Source organism: Gekko japonicus, unplaced genomic scaffold (assembly GCF_001447785.1).
Source record: "Gekko japonicus isolate JY-2015 unplaced genomic scaffold, Gekko_japonicus_V1.1 scaffold182, whole genome shotgun sequence".
Taxonomy (NCBI): domain Eukaryota; kingdom Metazoa; phylum Chordata; class Lepidosauria; order Squamata; family Gekkonidae; genus Gekko; species Gekko japonicus.
In genome coordinates this window covers 1,614,451-1,631,143 of record NW_015173128.1, presented here as the reverse complement: position 1 = coordinate 1,631,143, position 16,693 = coordinate 1,614,451, and the positions used below count along the sequence as shown (strand labels likewise).

General features: G+C 52.5%; 1 protein-coding gene across 1 annotated transcript in view; it reads right to left on the bottom strand.

Moving 5' to 3' along the window:
- Positions 1 to 484: 484 nt before the first annotated feature.
- PIGL (phosphatidylinositol glycan anchor biosynthesis class L) overlaps positions 485 to 16,693 on the bottom strand; it is a 70,069-nt gene continuing 53,860 nt past the window's right edge. Inside the window, exons 4-7 of the mRNA XM_015422049.1 lie at positions 15,775 to 15,842; positions 8,364 to 8,395; positions 4,328 to 4,461; positions 485 to 889 (exon numbers count right to left, since the gene is read on the bottom strand). Coding sequence (XP_015277535.1) covers positions 791 to 889; positions 4,328 to 4,461; positions 8,364 to 8,395; positions 15,775 to 15,842 — 333 coding nt within the window. The 3' untranslated portion in view covers positions 485 to 790. The remainder of the gene's footprint in view (positions 890 to 4,327; positions 4,462 to 8,363; positions 8,396 to 15,774; positions 15,843 to 16,693) is intronic.

Genomic DNA, 16,693 nt, shown 5'->3' with positions numbered 1-16,693 from the left:
GGGCATCCCTTGCCCCAGACTGAGAGTTCCTCTCTATACCTTGTGGCTAATAGCCACTGATGGACCTCTGCCCCATATGTTTATCCAGTTCCCTCTTGTAGCCGCCACCACTTACTGTAGCCCTGCCCCTAAAGCCCCACCACTAGCTACAGCCCTCTCCAGAAACTTCACTTCTACAGCTTGACTGGAACACACATTTGCCCAGTCAGTGTGCCCGTAGTTGGAGCCTCCGGCTATCGATATCTCCCTCTTTAGTTGCCTCCCTTATTTCTCTCTTCATCCCGAGACCCGCCTCATGGTTTTGATTGGGGAGCGATCGTACAGCCCCCACCTTTAGTACACCCCCACAGACAGCAATATTGTTATGTCCTGGCAGTCTTGTTTATTTCGAGCTACCATGTGTTCTTATTAAAAAGATAATTTTTATCCCCCCCCCCCTCCCCCACGCGCGAAATGTCCTGCTGCCATCATTTAGGGACGCTCCCCCTGGAACAGCATCTGACATGCCACAAAAGTCCCTTTTAGCCAGATTCCATAGAATTGGCTGGTCCGTTCCGTGCTTGGCCTGCTTCTGGCTTTGCTGCGCCGCCACCCCAACCACGTAACTGGATAAATCCAGATTACCGGCCAGAGTTAAGATCTCTTGCAGCAGATGGGCCTTGCCATGCTGTGGCTGGGTCTTGCTGGAGTGGATCCACTCCCTCTTCTGGGCTCAGCAGGAGCTCGACGGAGTTCTGGGCTTCTGAAGTTGCTTGAAGCCCGGGAGGTTTTTGACGGAGTCCTTTTCCCATTAGAGGAAGCGAAGCGAGTTGACCACCATGTAGCGTGAGAAGCACACATACAGGCGGCGGAACCAGAGCAGCTGACTGCGGTGGCACCACATGGCTCTCTAGGAACAAGAAGAAGAAGAAGAGATTGGAGTTATACCCCACCCTTCACTACCCAAGGGAGTCTCAGAGCGGCTCGTAAACTCCTTTCCCTCCCCCTCCCCACAACAGACACCCTGTGAGGGAGGTGGGGCTGAGAGAGAAGAAGAGATTGGATTTATACCCCATGGCCCTTCACTACCCAAGGGAGTCTCAGAGCGGCTTGCAAACCCCTTTTCCCTTCCCCTCCCCACAACAGACACCCTGTGAGTCAGGTGGGGCTGAGAGAGCTCTGACAGAAACAGCTCTTTTTCAAGAACAGCCGTGCCAGAACTATAGGAAAAATAGGGCACACCAAAGAAAATGACTCTTCTATATCTTTAACACACTTAGTTGTATTATTATAACAAATTTCCTGTATTAACTAGCATTCATTCATTATATATGAAGTACGTTTCATGAACATAAGCAAAGCCAGTAAATGATAATATGAGTATAATACAAAACAATACAAAATCTTGATGTAGTTATTCTTGACGTTGTTTTGGCTGAGCTCCTGGAATGTTTACTCTTTGAGATGTCCTGATGGAGCTGTTAGATATAGAAGATATAATTTTCTTTGGTGTGCCCTATTTTTCCTATTGTAATTACACCAAAGCTTGTCTAGTTTTTGATACATTGTGCCAGAACTATGGCTTGCCCAAGGTCATCCAGCAGCTGCAAGTGGAGGGGTGGGGAATCAAACCCGGTTCTCCCAGATTAGAGTCCACACACTTAACCACTACACCAAACTGAGGTGAAGAACACCAGATTCCTTTGCTGTCAGACGTAGGCCAGGTTGGTTTGTGTGGAGACCTGGCTCCTTGGTGAAGCCCCTGCTTGATCGCAGGTTCAATCCCCGGCGTCTCCAGAAAAAGGATCCCTGCTAACAGGTGAGGCAAAACCTCCCTCTGTCCAAGACTCTGGAGAGCCACTGCCAGTCAAGGCAGATGCTCCTGGGGCTAGATGGATGAGGGGGTCTGACGGGGCACAAGGCAGCCTGGTGTGGTAAACCCACGGAGGGCACAAAGGGGGTGGCCTGGAATTGGGCAGTTTCAAGGGGGTGGCCGCCTTGGTCTGAAGCAGAGAGCGAAGTCTGCTTGAGAGTGTGCTCGCACACAAAAGCTGATACCTAGAATTAAAACTTCGCTGGTCTCAAAGGTGACCCAGGACTCAAACTTCGTTGTCTTGATAGATCAAGATGAGCAGCCCTGTTAGCCTGTCTGTGTAGCAGTAGGAAAGAGCGAGAGTCCGGCAGCACCTTAAAGACTAACAACGTTTGTGGACGGGGAGGAGCTTTTGTGAGTCACGGCTCGCTTCTTCAGATGTTGAGCAGTGACTCACAAAAGCTCATATCCTGCTGCAAATTTTGTTACGTCTTGAAAAAGAGCAGTTTCCATCAGAGCTCTCTCAGCCCCAACCACCCCACAGGGTGTTTGTTGTGGGGAGGGGGAGGGAGAGGAGTTTGTAAGCCGCTCCGAGACACCTTTGGGTAGTGAAGGGCGGGGTATAAATCCAATCTCCTCCTCCTCCTCCTCCTCTTCTTCAAGGTGCTGCCGCTGGGCCCTTGCTCTTTGGTTCTCTTGAATTAAGGCATCAGCGAAGACTAAGAATCGTTCGAGTGGGGAGGGACTGAAATGGAATGTCAAGGTGGAGATCCGGGGCTGGTGAGCCACTGAACGGAACACAGCGGGGTGTGTGTGTGTCCTCTTTGCAAGTTCTGATTGGGCTCAGAGTGCATCTCCGGACCTGCCCCCCTCTATTCTGGCCAGGCGGCTTTCTCGCTGATTGCCATGGTTTCCTCCTTTGAGTGGCAGCACACGGACTGAATTCGCACCTCCCACCCCACCCAGCATCTCGTATTCCTTATAGGAAAAACAGCCCACCGTGAGGCCCATGCCGATGAGCTTATGTGAGCCGTACTGCAGTGTGCCACACAGAAAGCAGGGGGCGGACACATTCCACAAAAGGGGCCTGCGGAAAAAATGGGGCCAGGAAGCTCTAGTAAGTGAGCCAAGGCACAAGCGACTCCTCTGGCCCCCAAATTCTGCTTCAGGATCCCCCCGGCCCGAACATACGAAGCTGCCTTATATTGCATCAGACCTTTGGCCCATCAGAGTCAGTCTTGTCTCTGACCGGCAGCGGCTCTGCGGGGTCTCAGGCGGAGGGTCTTTCCCATCCCCTACTGCCAGATCTTTTCAACTGGAGATGCCAGGGATCGAACCTGGGACCTTCTGCACACCAAGCATAGATTCCATCACTGAGCCATGATGCCTCCCACTGCACTACTGGGGAGAAGGTAAACTGAGCAGCATCTCTGCGGACGCTATTGATGGGAAGGGATCTCGTTCCGTGGTCTGATATGCGAGCACAAGCAATGCGCCTTTCACTGGGCATAGGAGAGAGAGAGAGGAGAGATTGGATTTATGCCCCCGCCCTTCACTACCCAAAGGTGTCTCAGAGCGGCTTACAAACTCCTTCCCCTTCCCCTCCCCACAACAGACACCCTGTGAGGTAGGCGGGGCTGAGAGAACTCTTGACAGAAACTGCTCCTTTTCAAGAACAGCTGTGCCAGAGTTATGGCTTGCCCAAGGTCACATCAGCAGGGGCAAGTGGAGGAGTGGGGAATCAAACCCGGTTCTCCCAGATTAGAGGCCGCACACTTAACCACCAGTGTTCCCTCTAAGCTGAGTTACTGTGAGCTAGCTCACAGTTTTTTAGCCTCCGGCTCACAGATTTTTGTCTTAGCTCAGGGAGGATGGCCCCAGAGCAAACTAATTCATGCAGCAGCCAAATCGCTCGCTCACAAGTTTAATGCCAGGAGCTCACCAAGTAGAATTTTTGCTCACAGGACTCCGCAGCTTAGAGGGAACCTTGTTAACCACCACACCAAACTGGCTCTGGAAAGCTGACTGGCCAGGAAAGCTGACTGGATGCAACCAATATTCCCTCTAAACTGTGGAGTCCTGTGAGCAAAAATTCTGCTTTGTGAGCGGCTGGCGTTGAAGTTGTGAGCGAGCGATTTGGCTACTACATACATTAGTCTGCGCTGGAGCCATCCTTCCTGAGCGAAGACAAAAGTTTGTGAGCCGGAGGCTAAAAAAATGTGAGCTGGCTCACACTAACTCAGCTTAGAGGGAACACCGGATGCAACCCCGTGGAGCATCACACCCGAGAGCAGAGGTGGGGCGCTGCTCCACTGAGGCGGCCCAGGATGCCGCCTGTGCTGCTTCCCTTCCGAGTTCCCCCTCTGGACACTGCAGACAAGCCAGTCCCAGGAGAGCCTCGGAGGGCGACTGGCCAAGTTAGTTCATTCGAAGCCACCCTGGACGTGACACTTCCCGAGACCCCGGCAACAGCTCTTCCGGACCCCGGCGGGCCATGCCAGAGGAGCCCCCCCCCCCATAACATGCCGCTCTCACCTTGGCCGTTTCCGCCTCCTCTTTCGTCAGCACAAAGAGAACATCCCGGCTGTGGAGGCAGCTGATGGGGATGTCGAGGATGGAGAGATACTTCCGGAAGAGGCTGACCGTCTCCAGGGTGAGGACCCGACAGCCTGGGCAGAGGGACAGGACGCAAAAGGGCAGGCTGACTGAGATGGGGGGGGGGAGACAAAACCCCACAGGCCTAACCTGCCAGATGGAGGCAAAGGTGCAGCGGAACTGCTGGGAGATGTTCTGGCCGAAAAAATAATTATTATTGCCTTGATCTCACATTTTTTGGGGGGTGGGGCAGGCACGTTGTGTCATAAATGAACAATTCCAGCAGAGGGCGCTGTCTGATGCCAAAATGGCACTGCGGAACCCGACCTTCATATTGAGTGCCAGCTCACAGCCCGTCCACTGATGGAGGACCGCCTTCTACAGCACAGTCCTGGAACGGCCTTCAGAACGGGGAGGAGGGACAGTGCAGCCCCCCCATACGCCAGCCAGAGGTTGCTGAGCTTTCCGACATTGGGGTGGTGCCCGTGTTCCACCCCCACTGCAACACCCCTCGCGGTAACCTTTGACTTCTTTTTGCCACTCCCAGAGAACTTATAGGGAAAAGGTAACCCATGGCGGTGTGCTGGGGGGGGTGTTACTGGCTGGGGGATAGGCTTGCCCTGTCTCTGAAGACCCCGGCCACTGAGAAGCGGGCCTGCTCCTCTCTGCAGGGCCCCGCCCCCATGCCGGCCTTGGGTCACACCTTCAGTGGAACAGGGAACAGCTTTTGTCCAGACAGACACCGACAGAGGAATTACCCAAAAGCTACTCCCATTTTAGGGGCTGCGATGGTTCAAGGGGTTAAGACGCTGAACTGCAGACCAGAAGGTCGGCAATTCGAGACCCGAGTGCCGCGTGATGGAGTGAGCTCCCGTCTCTGGCCCCAGCTCCTGCCAACCTAGCAGTTCCAAAGCAAAAAATTGCAAGTAGATAAACAGGTACCGCTTTGGTGGGAAAGTAACAGTGTTCCGTGCACCTTGGCATCTAGTCATGCCGGCCACATGACCACGGAAACTTCTTCGGACAGCGCTGGCTCTTCGGCTTGGAAACGAAGATGAGCACCGCAACCCTAGAGTCGGATTCGACTGGCCTTCGAGCAAGGGAAAACTTTACCTTTTTACCCAACTCCCATTTTGTGTGCCTTAAGATCTTTATATGTGCTAAACTCCAGAACTCTGCCTGAATTCTACTAACGTCATAGATGCTGCTATAGCGTTGTAAGAATGTAATGTGCCAAGTGGTGTCTGTTCTGAGCCTAGCCTCAGAGATAAGATAGGCGCTTAGAAGAGGAAGACGTTCTTAGAGACAAGCTCAGAGAAAGGCCCTCGTCTGCTCTGCATTTATAAATCTTTCTCTGGTCTGCAGACTGGGATTTGCAACTACGGGGAATTCTTTGCAAGGACGTTGATGTCAGGTCAGCTCTGACGGCTGTTCAAGCATCCGACACCCCCCCCACACACACACCAAGCCTATGTCCTCCCCTAGGCGCGCCACCACCTCCACTGCCTCTCCCTTCCCTTTAGGGCCGGGCACAGAACAGGAGGCGCCGGGTGGTTCTCAAAGGACAAGGCAGTGGTCAGAAGAGGCTTGTAGAGGCAGCCCTGAAATTTCAGACCACGGGGCATCAAAGTCTCTCCCCCCCCCTCTCTCCCCTCTCCTAGCTGGGGTTGTGGAGTGCGTGGGCAGGACTAGAGCCAGTCAAGGAGGGCTGCTGAGAGCCACCGTCGCCCCCCAGGGGGCCTTGTCAGACACAAGAAAAGATTGGATTTATAGCCCGCCTTTCACTTGGAGTCTCAGAGCGCCTTACAATCTCCTTCCCCTTCCCCTCCCCACAACAGACACCCTGTGAGGCAGGTGGGGCTGAGAGAGCTCTGACAGAAACTGCCCTTTCAACGACAGCTCTTGTCAGAACTAGGGCTTGCCCAAGAACATTCAACAGCTGCACGTGGAGGAGTGGGGAATCAAACCCGGTTCTCCCAGATTAGAGTCCGCACACTTAACCACTACACCAAACTGGCTCTCTTGATCTGCACAGGTCTGCGAATGCTGCTACTATCCCCCAGTGGCCGTTTGTCCAGCTCCCTGGGCCCCCAGTTCTGTAGCCCACCTGCCTTCTCCCTCTCGGCGAGGGGGGGGGGGGGGGGGGGGAGGCGATGAAGAAGGGAGTCTCGGGAATAAAGAGCAAGAAGCGTTATGAAAACTGAAGGCTAATCTTTGCGACAGCCTTGCCGAAGAGGCCGGGAAACTTTGGCATTTGCGGAACGGTGGCGTCCCGTCAAATCTGCCGCTTCTGCGGGCTCCGGTTCCTGCTTAAGAGACAGGCGAGCTGGTGGCTTCTGTGGACAGACGTGCTTTCCCGGCTGCCCTGAAGCCAGCCAGGGCAGGCCCTGACGTCACCGCCGTCCTCCCCCGCCCCGCTTAAGCCCTTCTAATGTACAGCCCCTGATGCCTGCCAGATCAAATTAAGACATACCGGGAATTGCAGCTATATTTGGAACAGCTTAGCGTAAGCAGCAAAACGGGAGCTCCCTGGGCCCTGGGCGATTGTGGGTCAGGGAAAGGGTGACGCAATTGGAGCAGCCGCCGGGATCTGCAGCCGGATGGAGGGGCCCCTGGGGTGCAGGGCCCGTCTGCACGCAGCCACCTGAGCCTGGCCGCTTGACGAGGGCGGCCCTTCTGGAAGGGAAAATGGCTGCTAGATCTTTTGGGGAAAGGGCCCCCTGTTCCTAGTTCCTGCTTTGCTGTCACAACAGCCAACACTTCCCTTGTGGTGCTTGGCCGTGCCGAGAAGCTTCTCCTGCTCGTTGTGTTGATAGAAAACAACAATTGCAATCTTCGGTTGGACCCAACTCCTCCTAGTCCGGCGCTTCGTTCCCAAGAGGGGCTTGACGGATGAGGCTGGGCACCCACAAACAGGGCACGGGTGGAACAGCCATCCCTGACCGGCTGTTCTCCAACCCCTGATAACGCAACACTAAGCTCCTTCTGCTCATGGAGAATGGTTTTTGCTGTCCTGCTATAATAGTCTTTTCGACACACCTATTCTCCATAAAAGGCCCGGTCCTATTGAGAAGGCTACCTTGGGCTAGAGGCCCTCCCTGTTTCGCGGTGGGAAAGAACGACCAGCCCCCGCCAAGGCTCCCTCTAAGCTGTGGAGTCTTGTGAGCAAAAATTCTACTTTGTGAGCCACTGGCATTAAAGTTGTGAGTGAGTTATCTGGCTACTGCATAAATTAGTTTGCTCTGGAGCAATGTTCCCTCTAAGCTGTGGAGTCTTGTGAGCAAAAATTCTACTTTGTGAGCCACTGGCATTAAAGTTGTGAGTGAGTTATCTGGCTACTGCATAAATTAGTTTGCTCTGGAGCAATGTTCCCTCTAAGCTGTGGAGTCTTGTGAGCAAAAATTCTACTTTGTGAGCCACTGGCATTAAAGTTGTGAGTGAGTTATCTGGCTACTGCATAAATTAGTTTGCTCTGGAGCAATGTTCCCTCTAAGCTGTGGAGTCTTGTGAGCAAAAATTCTACTTTGTGAGCCACTGGCATTAAAGTTGTGAGTGAGTTATCTGGCTACTGCATAAATTAGTTTGCTCTGTAGCCATCCTTCCTGAGTCAAGACAAAAATGTGAGCTGGAGGCTAAAAAACTGTGGGCTAGCTCACACGAACTCAGCTTAGAGGGAACAGTGCCCCCCCCCCCCCATGCCCTGCTTGGATCATTCCAGAGAAAAACCAGATGGGGCCAATTTCAGGAGACAAAAAGTTGACAGATTTCTTTGTTTTGTTTTCTTGCTTAATTATATCTTGTTTTTCCTCAGCTCATCCAACACAAATGGTTTCTAAAAATTGCCTGTTGATCCTTCTGTTTGCTTTTTATTTATTGTGATTGGCTTGTTTTTCATTGGTTTCCTCGAGAGGCCGTATGCAAATGAACGAAATTGACTAAAATCAAACGATACGTAAAGTCGTGGGACGTGACGTACCTTCTGGAAGCTTGTTCTCCGAGTGCAGGTACCTGTGAATTCCAAACAGCACAACGGTGAGCAAATACTCCACAGGGAACGAGTCCAACTCTTCTTAAAAGAACTGACCCCCAAGGAGTTGTGCGGGGTGCCCTCCCAAGAGCAGATTTCCCGCTGCTGCAAGCCTCACATCAGTTTCACTGGGGGATCGATCAACTCAAGGTTTCCTTGATTAATCTTGGGCTGATCTGCCAGTCTGCGAGACTGCAGCAAAGTTGTTAACAGTAGGACGTCTCCCAGGTCATTAATCAATACGGTTGCTATAGGTTGGAAGAGACTGGACATCTCTTAACACGCGAACACACACACGTACCCAATTCACAGGGCCATGATCGTGAGTCGGAAACCCTCTACCCCACCCAACTGCTCCTCCAAGAGCTCCGGGTGGCATATGTTGCTCTTCCTTTCTCTGTTCTATCTTCACAACAGCCCTATGAGTAGGCTGAGAGGGAGTGAACGGTCGGGAGTCCCCAATCACACTTTAGGACTAAGGCTCTCCCAGTCCTCATCCTCAGGACATCAGGGAAGCCACGTGGGACCAGGCCAATGACCCGTCTAGTCCCACACGGTGCCCAAAACCCAGGTGCCCTCGGGAGGGCCACCAGCAGGGAGTAGTAGAACGCCACTATTAGAGTACTGCTGCTCCACCTCTAGCTCCACTGCAATCAAGGCGGAGGAGTGCTCAGGACCCGCTTGTTTGCTTTCACAGTGGACTTTGCTCTCTCGTTTGCTTCCGAGTCCCGGAGTGCCTTGGAGACCAACCAGCGTTTCAGGATAAAAGCTTTCCGGGAGTCAAAGCTATCGGCGTCCAAGGAAGCTTTGGTCCCCAGAAGCTCCTGCCCTGAAGCTCTTGCTACTGGACTCTGACGTGCTGCTGGACTCCGATCTAACTGTCCCACTGCAGAACAATACAGCTGTCCTCTGAAACTTTGCTCTAGTGTGTTACTGCAATAGGGAAGGAGGAAGGATCCATGAAAGACGGACTTTCCCCCAGACAAGGAGCAGAAGCCGTTGCCATTTCTTTGGGAGATTGGAAGGGCACCTGTGCGGACCTTTTGGCCATTTATTCCCACCATTTACACCTAGGGTTGCTGGATCCCCCCTGGCCATTTGCGGGGGATGGAGTATGGTTGCCAAATCCAGGTTGGGAAATTCCTGGAGATTTGGGGGTGGAGCCTGGGGAGGCCAGGGACCCCAGTGGGGTACAGTGCCACAGAGTCCACCCTCCAAAGCATCCCTTTTCTCCAGGGGGACTGACCTCTGTAGTCTGGAGACGAGCTGTAATTCCAGGGGATCTCCAGGTCCCACCCGGAGGCTGGCATCCCAGTTTACAGCCCACCTTTCTCCCCAGTGGAGCCCCAAAGTGGCTTGCGCTGTTCTCTTCTCCATTTGTAAGCTTAAGTATCATCAATGAATGAATCATCAATCAATGACAAGGCAGGAAAATCAATCGGCTCAAAAGCCCTGACAGTCCAAAGCACCATCCAACCCTCCTCCCAAGGAGGATCGATCCCTCCCTCACCATCCCTGTTTCCCGCCCGCTGCCCGGAAGGGATCGATCGATCCCATGGGAGTCCCTGTGTGTCCGACTACCTCAAAGGCTTCTGACTTTTCTGTCTCCAGGGGAACCTTACGGTGCCTGCCCAGGACCCTCCCCCCCCCCCCGCCCTGTCCAGGACAAGATACAAAACAACATTCCCTGGTTAAATCACGTTTTGCCAGTAACAGGCTTTCCACGGGACAGATTTAAATGCATGGAGTCATGATGCCCCCCCCCCCCGTGTACTGACCGTTCTTCCTTTTTTGTGCTTGGCAGTCTGACTGCGAAGCTAAGGAGCGTGCACAGGTGCTGCCCGGAGGCAATTTAATCATGTGGGTGACGTGGGCTCTTTTTGTAGCAGGAACTCCTTTGCATATTAGGCCACACACCCCTAATGTAGCCAATCCTCCAAGAGCTTACAGTAGCCCCTCTAAGAAGAGGTCTGTAAGCTCTTGGAGGATTGGCTACATTAGGGGTGTGTGGCCTAATATGCAAAGGAGTTCCTGCTACAAAAAGAGCCCACAGGTGAGGCAAAAATGGTACTGTCTGGATGCTGAGAAAGTTAGTTACATTTAAAAACGCACACCAAAAAACACTCTCTTAACACTTTAGGGGTTCATTTGGGGAACACTTTCCTGTACACCACAGACAGCAAAATATCGACCCCGGTTGAGATTTTCAAAACTATACAAAAAAATCCACAGTCGCATAAGAACATAAAAAGAGCCCTGCTGGATCAGACCAGTGGTCCATCTAGTCCAGCATCCTGTGTCACACAGTGGCCAACCAGTTCTCAATGGCCAACAGCGGGGAAGAGAGGCTGAGGCCTTCATAAGAACACCAGAAGAGCCCTGCTGGATCAGACCAGTGAAGGTCCATCTAGTCCAGCCTCCTGTGTCACACAGTGGCCAACCAGTTCTCAATGGCCAACAGCGGGGAAGAGAGGCTGAGGCCTTCATAAGAACACCAGAAGAGCCCTGCTGGATCAGACCAGTGAAGGTCCATCTAGTCCAGCCTCCTGTGTCACACAGTGGCCAACCAGTTCTCAATGGCCAACAGCGGGGAAGAGAGGCTGAGGCCTTCATAAGAACACCAGAAGAGCCCTGCTGGATCAGACCAGTGAAGGTCCATCTAGTCCAGCCTCCTGTGTCACACAGTGGCCAACCAGTTCTCAATGGCCAACAGCGGGGAAGAGAGGCTGAGGCCTTCATAAGAACACCAGAAGAGCCCTGCTGGATCAGACCAGTGAAGGTCCATCTAGTCCAGCCTCCTGTGTCACACAGTGGCCAACCAGTTCTCAATGGCCAACAGCGGGGAAGAGAGGCTGAGGCCTTCATAAGAACACCAGAAGAGCCCTGCTGGATCAGACCAGTGGTCCATCTTGTCCTGCTTCCTGTCTCATACAATAGCCAACCAGTTCCTCTGGAGGGCAAACACCAGGCCAGAGAGGCGGAGGCCTTCCCCTGATGTTGCCTCCTGGCTCTGGGACTCGGAGATTGGAGGCTCCCCTCAGTCACCACAGCTAGTAGCCATTGACAGTATAAGACGAGCATTATTTTGGAAACTGCTTTCTTCCTGATATGTGCCCTGAGACCTACTACATTACTTCTATCCCTATTTATCCCTCCCGCCACAATAAACACACCCCTTGAATTTTGGAATTTACACAGATCATGTTTGCCAGCGTGATTGGATGAACACAGAAAAACTGGCTCCAGATAATGCTTGGGGGAGACATTTTCAGCTGTGCAAAAGAGGAACCTCTGCTCTGCTGCGGAAGGTTCAGGGGGCAGGCGACCAGTTCCCCAGGCCGTGGCCAAGAGCAGCCTAGAATGCAGGGGGGGATTTCTGGTGCTGAGCAAACTGTCTTTCGGGAAAGTGTTTCCCCCATTACGAACCTCTATGGAAGCCTCTTGGAACTCAGCTGGAGTCCCACAGGCCTTTGTGATGTGATCTGGGCCTGTTGGTTCTTTCATTCCATGACCCGCAACTGCTCTTTACGCCCCACAGGGGTGCGGCTCAATTTTGTCTCCACGGTGTTGATCTGAAAAGCCCTTTTGTTTCTGCTTTTCCCCCCTTTGCGAACTGAACCCGTGAGATTTTTCTTTTTGCCCCCTTTTCTGTTTCTTCAAGCCAATTTCCCCCCATCATATATACGTGATTGTAAACTTTATTTTTTGCGTTAGTTGCATAAAAATTAACGATGGCATTAAAAAAACAAATAAATGGAGAACCCGAGTCACGAAAAGAGACAAAATGACCAGACTCGGCGCAGAAACGTATGAAAATAAAAAGAAACGAAAAAGGGGCAGATTTGCAACCTTACTCTGAATTTCTCCCATGTGTTGCCTATAAGAAACCAGCAGAGGAAAGGATCAGCCCCCAAACTCCCCATTCTGGTGCTAATCTAAAGAATTACACCATGTCCCCTGCCCCTAATCGCCTCCCAGAGGCCTGTCGAACAGGGACAGACGTGGTGACCGGGCTGTGCGATGGAGCGCGATAAAGGCCCCCCCCCAGACGTGAGAAGTGAACGTGGCCCTCTCTGATCAGGCTGTCCGTTACTGGGTCGGCTCCGAGGAAAAGGATTAGCCACCACGCAGAGGGAGGAAAAGGAGGGTCATGAATACCCAAATCCCGGCAACCCCTGTTTGGAGACAGAGGCAGGCCGGGCCAAGAGCGAAGGACGTGGGAGAACACGGGTGTGGCTCTGTTCCAGCACACAGGCTGGCAGCTCAGGGATCAGGACAGGGGGGCAGAAACAGCTGGGCAGCCCTTTCTATATGCTGTAGGGCTCTCTTGCCGTTTGCTGGAGGGGTGAAACAAGGGATGCTGCTGAAGGCGGTCTCCCTGCCCTGCCACTGTGCCTCAGAGTCCCCTGGGTCTCTTTTGCCTCTGCCTTGTGCAAATCAAACTCAGAAATCTGTATTTCCATGCCTCTGTCTGCTCCCTTCAGGAAGTCCTGGGGGGGGGGAGGGCATTCCACGTGTGTAAATTTTAATGTTATTTTTGTGCCAGGGGCCTATGAACGCCAGATAACAGACAGATTGGGGACGGTGGTGGCAAAACAGGGAGGAATTTAAAAATGCACAACAATGACGACAGCCGAGGAAGGCACAGAAGACTTTGAGCCAGTTTGGTGTAGTGGTTAAGTGTGCGGACTCTAATCTGGGAGAACCGGGTTTGATTCCCCACTCCTCCACTTGCAACTGGCTGGATGACCTTGGGCAAGCCGTAGTTCTGATAAGAGCTGTTCTTGGAAAAGAGCAGTTTCTGTCAGAGCTCTCTCAGCCCCACCTACCTCTCCGGATGTCTGTTGTGGGGAGGGGAAGGGAAAGGAGTTTGTAAGCCGCTCTGAGACTCCTTTGGGTAGTGAAGGGCCATGGGGTATAAATCCAATCTCTTCTTCTTTGTTGTGTCTGCTGGCCGCCACCAGGGGCCAGCGGCGACCCAGGGCTTGACCCTGGGTGGACAATGGGAACTGGTCTCTTGGTCTCTCCAACGGGGAGCCAATAGAAACGGGGAGGGAAGTTCGAACCTCCCAATGGGATCCAGGGGTGTCCCCTGGATATGTATATAGTTGGCCTCCTGGCCGTTTGTCTGTCTTTGTTGTGTAAGAGTCAAGCGTGCACCATGTTATGGGAGCTGAGTGGGCCTAGCCAGGCGGTCAACCCACTACACAATATTCTTCTACCTTAAGGAGCCTCAAAGTGGCTTCCAATCACCTTCATCTCCCCACAACAGGCCCCTTGGGAGGCAGGTGGGGCTGAGAGAGTTCAGCGAGAGCTGTGACTGGCCCAAGGTCACCCAGCTGGCTGCATGTGGAGGAGCGGGGAATCAAACCTGGCTCTCCAGACTGGCGCCGGCTGCTCTTCACTGCTCTTAACCACTACACCATGCTGGCTCTCAGGTGAACCGATCTCTGTCGCCTGGAGATCAGCTGTAATCCTGGGAGATCTCCAGCCACCACCTGGAGGCTGGCAACCCTACTCCAAACCCAAATCTCCAGGAATTTCCCAACCCAGAGGTGGCACCAGTGTTCCCTCTAAGCTGAGTTAGTGTGAGCTGGCTCACAGTTTTTTAGCCTCCGGCTCACACATTTCTGTCTCAGCTCAGGAAGGATGGGTGGCTCCAGAGCAAACTAATTTATGCAGCAGCCAAATTGCTCGCTCACAACTTTAATGCCGGTCGCTCACAAAGTAGAATTCTTGCTCACAAGACTCCACAGCTTAGAGGGAGCACTGGTTGGCACCCCTTGGTGTGCACGTTTTCCTCAAGTGAGCACAATCTGGGAGGGACCCTCTTTAGAAGCAGAGAAGACCCCCCCCCCAGCACATCCATTGACTTCCCTGAGGGCTGCAGACAGGAGGGAAATCTCAGATCTATTGGTGGACACAGCCAGAGAGAGAGAGAGAGAGAGAGCGAGAGAGAGAGAGAGAGAGAGAGAGACAGAGCACTGTAGCTCTTCCCTGTCCTTGGAGTCGGTGAACGGCAGCGCTGCTCTGCCTGGATCCTTTCCAAAGAGGGGAGAGGTTGCGGCTTTGCTCCCTGTTGCCATTTTGGGCATGTTGTTTTAAAGCTCAGACTCATTGCGGTTTCGAATTAAAAAATGCAAGTCTTTGGCAGGGGCCTGGCAGTGCGAAAGATAATCTCCCCTCCGCCCTGCCCCACATCCTGCAGACATGACTTAAAAAAAACAAAAAACAGGCAGGCAAGCTTTTATGTAGACTCCCCTTGGAGGTCTCTCTCCTAGCTGCACAAGACCCTTTAACTGGAGATGCCGGAGACTGAACCTAGGACCAGTGTTCCCTCTAAGATGTGTTAGTATGAACCAGTTCACAGTTTTTTTAGCCTCCAGCTCACGCATTTTTGTCTCAGCTCAGGAAGGAGGGCTCCAGAGCAAACTCATTTAGGCAGTAGCCAAATCGCTCACTCACAACCGTAATGCGGCGGTAGCTCACCAAGCAGAATTTTTGGTCAGAAGACTCCACAGCTTAGAGGGAGCATTGCCTGGGACCTTCTGAGTGCCCCTAAACGACATGCATCCCCTAAGACCACACCTTATGCTCAGGATCGTGCCTGCTCTACAACGCCAAATTGATCCTCAGTTGCAGAATTCGGCTCCTTGAAAAGTCCAGCGTTCATTAAAAAATCCTGTCAGGCTCCCAGTCCTTATGCCTCAGGCTGGAATCTGAATAAGATTTTGCTATGAGGATCGACCACCTCCCCATGATCTGTAAACCCAGAATACATTATGCAAACTATTTTAAACACCCCGCGGTGGCTCAAGTGGTTAAGACGCTGAACTGCAGGCTGTGGAAGGTCGGTAGTTCAGCAGTTCAAGACCCGAGGTGCCGCATGACGGAGTGAGCTCCCGTCTCTAGTTCTAGCTCCTGCCAACCTAGCAGTTCGAAAGCAAGAAATTGCAAGTAGATAAATAGGTACCACATCGGTGGGAAGGAAACAGCATTCCGTGCGCCTTGGTGTTTAGTCATGCCGGCCACATGACCACGGAAACGTCTTTGGACAGCGCTGGCTCTTTGGCTTTGAAACGGAGATGAGCACCGCAACCCTAGAGTCGGATTCGACTGGCTTTCGAGCAAGGGAACCTTTACCTTTACCTTTTTATGATAAACTATGCGACGTGGTAGATGCTATGCAACTGTCCAGAATACCATTAAGCAACTGGTCGGTCGCAGAATTCAGGTTTTCCTGGCACAGAACTGTAACGCTTAAAATGCACCTCGGTGCTCTTACACCAAGGCCGCCTTCCCCAGGACCACCTGGTGTACAGGAAATCAATTTGATTGCCGAAAAGGATGAAGACCCTACCTGATGGTGGTGTAAAGGGATTTGTGGTTGGCGTGGCCACTCACTCCTCCTGCGTCAAAGGTCAGCACCTGTAGGAGGAGGAAAACCCCAAAAGCAAGTGTGATTACTTTTTTATTTATCAAATTTGATCTGTCAAACCGCCCTTCCCTGTAAGACCAGAGGAGCTCAGACTTCTGAACGGGACTGGCAGGCAGCTGGCTCAGACTGTGGGGATCAGGGGTGCCATTTGAAGTGGTTTGGCCAGTCTAGCACTCTAATGCACATGTGAAGTGCTTGCATGCACAGGCTGGCTCATTCATTTCCACAGAGGCAGCGCACAAGCGTCAGATTCACCCCCTCCAGCAACGGTGCATGTGGACAATGAGGGCAAAGCAGAGCAATGTATTTAAGTGGGAGATGATGAAAGGGGTACTTGTGGGGGCCAAGGGGAGGGCGGGGAAATAGGCCCTGAAATATGAAGTCTTCAGCACCAGAGAAAGATGCTCTGTTTGACGTCGGTCTTTCCCTTGGGATCGTTTGGGGTGGGGAGGGGTTGGCCTTCCTTCTGGACGGTTGCCTTCTGGGTTGTATTCAGAGCTCTCCTGCAGCTTTAATGCCAGTTCTAGTGCTGTAATTTAAAAACGCAAACTCTGCGGCCCATTCTATTGTTAGACCAGGTTCCTTCGTTCAGTGCCGCTGTATTTATTGTGCCCTCGGTGGGATGTTTGATTTATCCTGTATTGCTCTGCAGACTTGTTTCCGATTGGAAGCCACCTTGGAAATCACTGATTTCAATCAACTGTTACAAAATCAGGAACGTCGGATAGTCAGCAAATCGTGGCAGGGATGTGCAAAAAGATAATGAACGAGAAGCACCCTTTGCGCTCTGTGCCACATATAAGTGGTGCATGACCGTTAACTATCATATTAACAGTAAGAC